The sequence below is a fragment of the Macaca thibetana genome, chromosome 14 (assembly GCF_024542745.1).
Source record: "Macaca thibetana thibetana isolate TM-01 chromosome 14, ASM2454274v1, whole genome shotgun sequence".
In the NCBI taxonomy this organism is placed as follows: domain Eukaryota; kingdom Metazoa; phylum Chordata; class Mammalia; order Primates; family Cercopithecidae; genus Macaca; species Macaca thibetana.
The window spans coordinates 62,345,010-62,357,192 of record NC_065591.1 but is presented as its reverse complement, the minus strand read 5'-3'; the positions used below and the strand labels follow the sequence as shown (position 1 = coordinate 62,357,192).

The window sequence follows — 12,183 nt, the reverse complement described above, 5'->3', positions numbered from 1 at the left end:
GGCTAAGAACCATGAAGTTTTTTTACCTTGGTTCTTTGATTGATTAAGGGAGTCTTATAGGTCCTTCATGTCATTTGTCAAAACTCTGAAGTTTTATTGAAAATAATGTTTGTGTGTTTATCTGTGGAGAAGGTTTCATGCATTTCATTAGATTCCTGAGGGATCATTGTGCAAAAAAAGTGTTCAGAACCTCTGCCTCAAATTTTCTTGCAGTCTACATCATGATCCTTTCTAACTCTTGAAAGTTCCTATTTCCTGTGATAAATCAGCAAGTGTGCCTCATCCCTGAAGTTTTTCTTTGGACTGGAAAGTTCAACACTGGATAATGACTTACATGCCATGGGACATCTATTTCTACCTTTTGTATAATGAATTATCCATGAAGAAAACAGCTAATGTGTATTTTAAGAAAGCTATCAAAACCTTTTAAGACATGGCATAGATTTATGGAGATCCACATCTTATTTTTGATCTTATAACCTTTCTGTTTAATGTTTTTGGCAGAATATGTAATTCAGTGGTGAAGCACATGGCATCTGAGATACAGGATGCCTGGGTTCAAATCTCAACCCTGCACCATCTTATTCACATGCCTTTTGCTGGCCCAAATGCCACTAGACTTGTTCCTTCACCTGTAACATTTAATAAATAATATTGTGTATTTCATTTGACTGTTATGAGGACTAAATGAAATATATCTTAAAGCAGTTAGTAGGACACCTAGCCTGAAACAAAGAGTCAATATGTGTTGGCTGCTGGGAGTATTATTTTTATTATGTCACTATTGTTATTTTCCTAATTAAGCTACAAATGTCTCAGGGTGATATATCATTCTCATATTTTATGACTAAATACAAAACATATTTACTGTTGAGTGAATGAAAAATATGAAAAAAACACATCCAATAGGCACTAAGCCACCAAGTTTGCTTTTCTATAGTGCAAGTCACTTATGCCAGGTTTTTTTGTATCAAATAAAATTATGTCTGTTCATTTTGTAAGCAGCAGACTGAGCAGAGCCATGTGGATCTGTCTTGTTTCTACACTGTAGATGATGGGGTTGAGCACAGGGGGTAAAAGCAGGTATACATTGGCCGTCACTGAATGGACCACTCTGGGGGCTGATGGACCATAGCAATACACCAAGGACAGGCTCAGCATGGGGAGGTAGAAGATAGCAACTGCTCCCACGTGGGAGACACAGGTGCTAAAGACCTTGTGCCGTTCTTCAGGAGGGGCAATTCTGAAGACAGAGTGAATAATTAAGATATATGACAGGACAATGCATGGCATATCTATTCCAGTTGTCAGTATGAGATCTATTAATCCACAGATTAATGTCTGAATGTCTGAACAGGTTAATTGAATCACATCTGGATGGTAACAGTAGGCATGGGAAAGGGCATTCATTCTATAGAAATAGAGAGGCTTAAGGAGCAAAAGTAGTGGTAGTATTAGTACTATAGCATGTGTAATCATCAGGAAATCCATCTGAATGATTCTGGAATTAGTGAGAATGGTAGTGTACCTCGGAGGATCACAGATGGCCACATAACGGTCAAAGGCCATAGCCACCAGCACCCCAGATTGCATGATAGTGAATCCATGAAGAAGAAACATCTGGACAATGCAGCTGTATAGACTGATTTCGCGTGCATCAAACCAGAGGATACCTAATGTTGTTGACAATGTAGAAACAGTCAAGCCCAGATCAGTGGCTGATAGCATGGAGAGGAAATAATACATGGGCTCATGGAGACTCTGCTGGGTAATGATGACAAACAGGATTATGCTGTGTCCAGAGAAGGCAATGGTGTAAAAACAAGAAAAAGGAATGGAGATCCAGGCATGGGAGACTCTAGGTCAGGACTGCCGGTTAACAAGAATGTTGGAAATTTAGATGTCAAGTTGCTTAGGATTTCCATGGTATCCCAGTTTTGCAGCATTTGTCCTCAAAATGCTCCCACCCTATAGAAGTGATACATTACAGTGTTATGCAGAATATTCAGATAAATATTCTTTTGGTTAGGAGAGTTGTCACAGGTCATGGATAAGCTCTGCATCATTGAGAAATCTCTAAATTAAATTATAATGTTCATCTACCATTCATAGCCAGGGATATTAAACAAATATGTATTTATATAAACCTAAAATTCAAGGAAAATATGTCCTTATTTTGTACCACTTTAGGATACTTTTTTTATATTTATAAAACTTTGAGCTCCATAATATCATAAGAGCCTATGAATAAAGACTTGGTTAAAGGATAAGTACATTAATTTTGAATATGTTTGAGTGAAATGAGTAAGAGAAAGATATTTATAAGTATCCTCAATTCTGCAGTGACCATGTGGGTGTGAATCTGCAGACCCAGATCTCCAGATAATTGCCAGTAATATAGATTTGGATGTTAGAACTGCATATGTGTCATTTTCATCCAACACTGTAGGTGAACAACTGCAGAGAGTAGATTTACAAGGGAAAACCAATGAAGACAGAACTCTGTAGAATATTGGAAAGGATCATATCTATTACAGCAAGATGAGACCAGTTTTATGGGAACCATAGAAACCAAGAGAACATGGCATGAAGACTAACATGAACCACTATTACATGAACAGCTGTGTTGAATTGCTTGTGCTGTCAAGTCTGGCAAGGATTAAAAAATGCAAATGCAGCCAAGAGCTCATTAGTGACCCCAGGAAATGCAGTTGGAAACTGAGAACCTGCTTCAGTGACTTTGGTAATGAACAGAAGGGTTAGCAGTGGAGGTACGGTTTATTTTATTTCTGAAACTTGGCGGTGAAGGCAAGGAGAGAAATAGGCCATGATTAAAGAAAGGTATAACATAAATGGAGAATTTTTACAAAATGGCAAGTACTTAGAGAAATGGCTAAATTCATAAACTGAAGTTAATGATACAATAGGTAGGATAAAATTGAAAATGTAGAATGTGAAGAATTGATTGATATATAAATGTCCTTCAGAAAATATTAGGTCGTTGAATATAGAGAATGGTAATGATTAGTAATTACCCCTCAAAAAGCTTAGGACCATCATTTCGATTGACACTAGAGAGTAAGTAGCAAATGGTAGGTTGGTGGAAGTTTATGTGAAGAAAAGTTACCCAGTGTCTACCTTTTGCTCTGTTAAGTATCAGGAGGAAATTTACTGCTGTTCAAGAGTATGAAGTGATGACTTCAGGAGATGGTAGAAGTTTTCAGGAGAAAGGGAATGAGAAAAGCAGTTGACTCAGTAAACACAGAAATGCTATATGGATTTCAATTAAAATTCTAAAAGTTATTTTATAAATTAGTACATTTATGTTGTTCCAATCAATTCTAGGAAGATTTAAAATTGAATAATAGCAATATTCATTATGTTGTAATTTTCAATCAAGGCTTTTAAAAATACCAGGTGGCAGAATGTGAAGTTTAAGGTCAGGAGAGTACATATCCTATAATAAGTACACTTGTTACTATTCCCTTAGGTTAGTTAGGTTCCAATACTTGAGGATTAACTCCTCCTGTAAAAGATGAGGAATGTACCATTTGGCAAGTTGGGCATCGCTGGATAATAGCTTTAGCTTCTTTCCAGGTAATGCTGTATCTGCGTTTGGGACTAGAGGCATTAACATGGGTTAAATTGTGAAAGTGTCTGGCGTTAGATATTGCAGTAGCAACTAGGCGATCAGCCATTTGATTCCCTTCAGTCAAAGGTCCTGGAAGAGGTGTATGAGCCCTAATGTGAGTGATGTAAAAAGGGTCCATTCTACTTCTAACTGCTGTTTGCAGTTGGGTAAATAAATCATCAGTTGTTCATCTGTATGAAACTGTAACTGAGCATTTTCAATTAACTGTGTGGAATGAACCACGTATGAAGAATCAGAAATCACATTAATAGGCATATCAAAAGCAGTCAATACCTCAATTACAGCTACAAGCTCCACTTTTTGAACTGAAGTATAGGACGTCTGGAAAACTTTGCCTTTTGATACAGAATAAGAAGCTATACCGTTACTAAACCCATCTGTAAAACAATGAAAATGCTTAGCAGGCTGCAGGTTGTTTACCACAGGAATTGTACATGCAAACCGTTCACAGGCTTGCTCAGCTAAAGGGATAGTAAAGAAACAGTCTTTTAAATCTATGACTATTAAAGGCCAATTTTTTGGAATTATAGCAGGAGAAGGCAATCCTGGCTGTAATGCTCCCATAGGTTGTATAACTGAATTGATGACTCTTAAGTCAGTTAACATTCTCCACTTACCTGATTTTTTCTTAATTATGAAAACTAGAGAATTCCAAGGGGAAAATGTTGGAGCTATGTGCCCATTTTCTAATTGTTCAGTAACCAGTTTCTCTAAAGCCTTCAGTTTCTCTTTACTTAGCGGCCGTTGTTCTATCCAAATTGGCTTATCTGTTAACCATTTTAAAGGTACAGGTTCTGGAGGCTTAACAATGGCCGCCATCAAAAATGATATCCTAATCTTTGGCGGGAACTTTGTCTTTCCACTCGAAGTGGTTCTTTCAAACCTTGCAATTTTATCTTTCTAGTCCCATACCAGAGACATACCCCAATTCATGCATTGTATGTTGACTTTGAGGGCTATGTAATTGTTCTGGAATTAGAACTCGTGCTCCCCATTGTTGTAATAAATCTCTTCCCCATAAATTTATAGGTAAAGAAGTTATAATTGGTTGAATAGTCCCAGGTTGTCCATTGGGCCCTTCACAATGCAAAATATAACTACTTCGATATACTTCAGGGGCTTTACCAACTCCAACTATGTTAAATTGAGCGGGTTGAATGGGCCACATGGATGGCCATTGCTGTAGAGAAATGATTGAAATGTCCCCTCCTGTATCTACCAAACCTTTAAATTTCTTTCCCTAAATAGTTATTTCACAGGTAGGATGTTTATCAGTAATTTGATTTACCCAAGAGCTGCTTTGCCTTGTTTGTTTGTACTTCCAAATCCTCCTGTTCATTTAATTTCACTTTTTCCCATTCCTACGTATGGCACAATCAGGAGCTGTGCTATGTGCTCTCCTGGCTCTGCTTTCCAGGGAACAGAAGTAGATATAACAGTTTGAATTTCCCCACTGTAATTGGAATCAATGACTCCTGTGTGTATTTTTATGCCTTTTAAACTTAAACTAGACTTTCCTAAAAGTAATCCTATTATACCCCCTGGCAAGGGTCTACAGATTCCTGTTGGGACCATTTTGCAGGGATTCCCCAGGCAGAAGGCTCACAGCTTTTGTGCAGGGTAAAGCTACTGCAGCACTACCAGCTGTGGCAGGGGACAGACATTGTACAGGGGTGAGGGAATGGCCTAAGCTGGAAATGCCCTGGTTTGGAAAGGGGCCCGGGACGGGCCCCTCATGGAGTTTCCCGAAATTGGGTTCCCTTCTTTATCAAACTTAGAGTGACATTGATTAGCCCAATGTTTTCCTTTTTTCCATTTTGGACATATTTCGGGTTCAACAGTTTTCTTTTTTCCCCTATCTGGCAGCCTGACTCGCTATTTTTTCTACATTCTTTTTTAGTAATACAATGCTTCCCACAGTTAAAACAAACTCCAGGAAATGGAGTATTTCCTTCATCCACTCTCAGTCTTGCCATTGCCTGTGCCAACAAAGTAGCTTTATGCAGATTACCTCTGATACCATCACAGGCCTTGGTATAATCAACTAAATGTGCTTTCCCTCTGATAGGTCACAGAGCAGCCTGGCAATTGGGATTAGCATTGTCCAAAGCTAATAACTGCAACACTATATCCTGAGCAGCTCAATCTGCAATCATGTTTTTAAGAGACTCCTGTAACCAAGCTATAAAATCAACGTATGGTTCTCTTGGTCCCCGTTTTATAGCACTAAAGGAAGGCTGAAATCACCTGAAGTGATTTTTTTCCCAAGCTCTAATGCACACTCTGCTAAGCCGTTCTATGTCATCATCCTGCATGACCACTTGTGCATCAAAACCAGCCCAGCCACCAACCCCCAAAAGTTGGTCTGTAGTTATATTAATTTGAGGTTGGGCCTGGACATTGTGAGTAGCCTGAATGGAAGCTTCATCTTCCCACCAAGTTTTAAATTATGAGAACTGAGCAGGAGTTAGACAAGCTCGAGTAAGAGCATCCCAGTCGGTAGGTATCATCTGACTGGAAACAGCAACATTCTTTAACAGTCCCATTACAAAAGGAGAGCCTAGTCCATACTGATTTATAGCTTGTTTAAATTCTTTGAGTAATTTAAAAGGAAAAGGCTCAAATATAGCTATAATATTTCCCTCTTGATCTGGGGGTTGTATTCTAACAGGGAACTGCCAAGCCTCTATATCACTCTCTCGTCTAGCTTGCTGAATTCATGCCTGAATAGAACTAAGAGCAGTCGCTTGAGGAGCTGCTCAAACAGTCACTGGAGCAACTACTTTTCACCCAGTGTCTTCCGGGAAAGAAAGATCTGGAGGGCCTTTTTCTTCAAAATAATAATGAGGGGGTGCAGAAGGGTAGCAATGAACCTCTCCCTCCTTTGCCGCTTTAGCTTTAGCTGGCAAATAAACATGCTCTTTAACCTCTTCTGTTACTTCGCTATACTCTCATTCCTCCTCATCATCAGTGTGCAAAAGTTCCAAGGTGAAACGAACCAGACTCCACACCTGTCCCATCATTACCCTGATGCTTCCAAGCTCCCCTTCTTACTCACCACGGGGATTGCTTTAGGAGTACTTGGGTGTCCTCCAGCTTAGTTCCATGTTTTCCAAGCATTGCTCCAGCGACCGTTTGACCTAGATTCGAGCCCCCACGATGGACACCACTTGCCGAAACCAGTTTGGTCAGGGAGACTCTAACCCAGCGGCACTAGAGGAATTAAAGACACACACACAGAAATATAGAGGTGTGAAGTGAGAAATCAGGGGTCTCACAGCCTTCGCAGCTGAGAGCCCCAAACAGAGAGTTATCCATGTATTTATTAACAGCAAACCAGTCATTAGCATTGTTTCTATAGATATTAAATTAACTAAAAGTATCCCTTATGGGAAATGAAAGAATGGGCCAAATTAAAGGAATAGGTTGGGCTACTTAACTGCAACAGGAGCATGTCCTTAAGGCACAGATCACTCATGCTATTGTTTGTGGCTTAAGAATGCCTTTAAGTGGTTTTTCGCCCTCAGGGCGGGGGGCGGGGGGAGGGGGGCAGGTGTTCCTTGCCCTCATTCCCGTAAACCCACAACCTTCCAGCTTGGGCATTAGGGCCATTATGAACATGTTATAGTGCTGCAGAGATTTTGTTAATGGCTAGTTTTGGGGCCAGTTTATGGCCAGATTTTGGGGGGCTTGCTTCTAACGGTGCTAACTGACCAACTTACCATGCCATGTATCAGCAACACCACATCTGAGTTCCCAATCTTCCTCCTAACAGGCTTCCCTGGGCTGGAGGCCTTCCACATCTGGATCTCAATTCTCTTCTTCCTTCTGAGCACAGTTGTTCTCTTAGGGAACAGCATGATCCTATTGGTTGTTATTCTGGAGCCAAACCTCCATGAATCCATGCACTATTTTCTCTTCATGCTATCTATCGCTGACCTGGGACTGACCCTCTCCACAATGCCCATGACACTCAGTGTCCTCTGGTTCAATGCACGTGAAATCACCCTGAATGCATGTATCATCCAGCTCTTTTTCCTTCACAGCTCTGGCTTTATGGAATCCTCAGTACTGATGGTCATGGCTTTTGACCACTTTGTTGCCATTTGCAGACCCCTCAGATATGCTACCATCCTGACAGACTCCAGAATTCTAAAGATTGGTGTAGCAATAGTCCTAAGAATGTTGATCGGCCTCTGTTCATCCCTCTTTCTCATTAAGAGACTGTCATTTTGCAAAGTCAATGTCCTTTCCCATTCTTACTGTTTCCACCCTGATGTACTTGAGGTTGCATGTTCTGATTCAAGAATGAACAGCTATGGAGGCTTAGTTGTTCTCGTTCTGGTCACCAGGGTTGATACACCATGTGTTATGTTTTCCTACATCCTGATAATCCGCTCTGTACTAAACATCACCTCTTCGGAGGGATGGAGGAAGGCCTTCAACACTTGTGGATCTCACATTGGGACAGTTGCAGTCTTCTACATTCCCTGGGTTGTTCTTTTTCAGTGGTCCACAGATTTTTCCATAAGTCTTTACCATATGTCCACCCACTATTGTCCAACATCCATTTCCTTGGCCCCCCTGTGCTGAACCCCATCATATATTGCGTGAAGACTAAACAAAGCTGCAGGGCTATCCTCAAGCTCTTTCAAAAACCAAAAGAAATGTGATGGGGGCTGTTCTTCCTGCTGGGGTCTACCTGATCCAACTATACTCTGTTGCATTTCTCCTCCATGCCAACCCATATTTCTTCTCTAATAACAAAAAGAAGAACAGTAATGTTTACTGAGCACCCACTATCTTCAAGTTCTGCATTTGTCTCCTTTAAGTACATGCTTTCTTTTACTTAGCTTAAACAACAGTTCTTTGAAATGGATAACCATAATTTCAATTTATGAATTAATAAATTCAGGGACTGGAATATTGAATAACTAGTTTAAGATTAAAAATCTGGAATTTATGTCCACAGCTATTATCTCAAAATCCCATGCTCTTCCTGGATATCATACTGGCTCTAAGTATAGAAGATTCAGTTAATGCCATTGTTTGAGGATACATGGATATCCAGTTCTGCTCTCTCCCAGAATACTTAATAGGCACACGGCACATTGGAAAATTCCTGAAGAAAGGACATTATGACCCTATCCTTCTTCAATCTTCTATATTCTTTCTGCTTTCTCAGAACAGCTGTGCTAACAGAGATTTTATTTCTGAGTATAATAGACTCTTAGGAGACATGTCACAGGCCATGAGCTCCCTCTGTGACTCTCACTGAGATTCCTCCACAGAGGGAGCTCATGGCCTGTGACACGAGAACCCTAGATTTGAGGGAATTTAGGGTTCTAGTTGCTGGAGTAGTGAGATGCTACCATATGCACAATTCACTCTTAAATAAGGAAAATGGCTTCTAAGAGGCAGAAGCTCAGTCACAGAAGCATTTTACCAGTAATGGCATTGCTTCTCAAATATGCCTAATTTTCCATTTGTGACCTGGTAGATAACTGTGCAGAAAAATAATATCTGTATAAGTATCCAAAAAAGCATTACACCCTTTTACTTCCCTTATTACTTTTTTAAACATTTGGTACAGTCAACTACAGAAACAGCAATTACAACACAGTTGGCATTGTCAAAAGAAAAGCAGAATAAATTCATCTTGATCTTTAGAGGTGCCAGTTTGGGTTTAAGTATTTTGAAGGGTTAGGAAGATGAGAGTTGGGCTCCAAAACAAGGTATTTTCTCAGTATTCTCAGTGTGATTTCATTCAATGAAATGAATGAACAGTGTTTTGTTGACCCTTTCTCACCTCAAGCGGACAACATATTCAATGTTGTCAGTATGTGTTGAATGGATGGATGGATGGAAGGATGTAGAAGGGGACCACAGCTATGATTATGTAGCTTTTGACCATGTCTCAGTTTTTGCCCTGGTGTTACCTAATGCATGAATTCCCAGCAGGCCTGCATGGTAGAGAATAAGGGCCTGATTCTCTCTTTGTGATTTTCCTTCACTTGTCTATTTGTGGGTAAGTGAAAGTAAAGGGTTAGTTTGGATTTCTCTAAAACAGCTACTCATATCAGACATTTGGCTAAGAAGTCTTGTCGAAAAATAATAGTGTCTAATTTGAATGAGTGATATGTGGGGATGTTGAATATATGTAACCGAGGTTAGAGATTGTTGTGTTTCCATGTGGCAGTTTTGTTTTGCAAAATTTTAAATCAAGATGAATTTCAGATTGATTGATTGGTTGACTTATGTTTCTAAAGCCTCTTCTCTTACATTTTATTATAATTAAATTGCAAAATGGCTCATTCTCTAATTATTTCTATCTGGAAAATACAGTGCTTTTGGGATCTCTGCTTTCTTTCTTTCTCTTTCTTTCTTTCTTTCATTTTTTTTTGAGGTGGAGTCACGCTCTGTAACCCAGGCTGGAGTGAAGTGGCGCCATCTCGGCTCACTGCAAGCCCTGCCTTTCGGGTCCACGCCATTCTCCTGCCTCAGCCTCCCAAGTAACTGGGACTACAGGCGCCCGCCACAACACCCGGATAATTTTTTTTATTTTTAGTAGAGACCGGGTTTCACTATGTTAGCCAGGATGGTCTCGATCTCCTGACCTCGTGATCCACCCGCCTCATCCTCCCAAAGTGCTGGGATTACAGGAGTGAGCCACCACACCCAGTCCTATATTCTTTAAATAGAAATCTCCAGAAGATGCAGGTAGCGGGTTCCTGACTATATTCCTATTCTTCAAATGGAATAGAGCTACACATGCTAGGTTATCATGTATTATAGCAGTATACAAGTTGATTTCCTGAAGGTAAAGATTTTTTTCTATTTTTCTATTTTTATTTTTATTTATTTATTTTTTTGAGATGGAGTCTCACTCTGTCACCAGGCTGGAGTGCAGTAGCATGATCTCTGCTCATTTCAACCTCTGCCTCCGGGATTCAAGAGATTCTCCTGCCTCAGCCTCCCAAGTGGCTGGGACTATAGGAGCCCACCACCACGCCCAGCTAATTTTTTGTATTTTTAGTAGAGATGGGGTTTCATCGTGTTAGCCAGGATGGTGTCAATCTCCTGACCTCGTGATCTGCCCGCCTCAGCCTCCCAAAGTGCTGGAATTACAGGCATGAAGGTTATCCCTTTTAAAGAGGAGGAATTCACACAGAATATGTTTACTTGGTTCAATAAAATATTTATGGAATATATATTATGTAGCAGGTGAAGAATTAAAATGACAATATAGATAAGAAGATTGCATATATAACAAGAGACCTATTAAATATATAACATTTGATATTTAAATAGATGGATATGTACATATTGAAAATTACAGTATACAACTATATTTAAGAAACAATTAGGCCGGGTAAGGTGGCTTACACCTGTAATCCCAGCACTTTGGGAGGCCAAGGTGGGTGGATCACAAGGTCAGGAGATTGAGACCATCCTGGCTAACAAAGTGAAATCCTGTCTCTACTAAAAATACAAAAAATTAGCCTGGCGTGGTGGCATGTAATACCAGCTACTCGGGAGGCTAAGGCAGGAGAATCTCTTGAACCCAGGAGGTAGAGGTTGCAGAGGCTGCACTGAGCTGAGATTGTGCCATTGCACTCCAGCCTGGGCAACAGAGCAAGATGCCATCTCAAAAAAAAAAAAAATAAATAATAATAATAAAAGAGAAGCAATTAATTGTTAAATAGTTTCATTTCAGATTTTGAAGAAAAAACTCAGCCTATTTATGATGTTCCTGCAGTTTCTCCCATTTCACTCTGGGATTCAATGTTTTGACAGTAAGTCACACTTAGAAATGGGCCTCTCAGTCCCTCTTCTTTGTTCCAGAAGAAGGGATGTAATTGCTATTTGGAGGAAGACATAAGTATTGGTAATTGTATGAGATCAAATCAGGCCATAGTTCTTTTCTCCAGAATGAGGGTGGTATATGAGCAAAGATGAGTAGGAAAAGGCCCTGGTAAGAACGTGGTAAGTCAAACTGATGGTCTCGTCTTCTACACACACTCTTCACTTCCACAAATTATCAATACACATGTTGCCTCCTGCCATAGGCTCTTAACGGCACTCTGTGAGTAGTGATTCACTTTTCTAGGTTATCCATGCCAATTCAATATTTCTTCATGCACACCATGCTTATTAGTATGTTCATAGCTTAATAATTCCTGACATTTAAAAATAAAGGTGCTAAGGTCTTCAAATAATGCATCTCATAACTGATACACATTCAGAACTTTGTATATAAATATCTCTGATATTTTAAATTTTATCTTAACTGCTACCTTCAAAGTACATTATGCTGCCTGAATAAACCTTATATTTAAAACACCTAGTATTCCAACATCCTGCTTGTTATGCCAGTTATTCTCAATCATTTCATCAATCAATAATCATTTCTTGAGCACTTGCTGTGTGCCAAGCCCTGATAAATCTGAAGGATGCATAAACAGTTACAATTTGTGCTTCTAGAATCTTAGAATCTACCATAGTAGGCAAAATAGATTCAAACGCCTGCA

The 12,183-nt window shown here is 39.7% G+C and overlaps 3 protein-coding genes across 3 annotated transcripts in view; 1 reads left to right on the top strand and 2 right to left on the bottom strand.

The window, feature by feature from the left end:
• MMP26 (matrix metallopeptidase 26) overlaps positions 1-12,183 on the top strand; it is a 355,123-nt gene that overhangs the window by 86,198 nt on the left and 256,742 nt on the right. The window lies entirely within an intron of this gene.
• Positions 1-12,183, bottom strand: part of RHOG (ras homolog family member G) — a 1,041,648-nt gene that overhangs the window by 829,540 nt on the left and 199,925 nt on the right. The window lies entirely within an intron of this gene.
• LOC126935136 (olfactory receptor 51F1-like) lies at positions 991-1,946 on the bottom strand. The gene is given in 2 exon segments (XM_050756342.1): positions 991-1,853; positions 1,856-1,946. Coding segments are annotated over 2 exon segments (954 nt in total).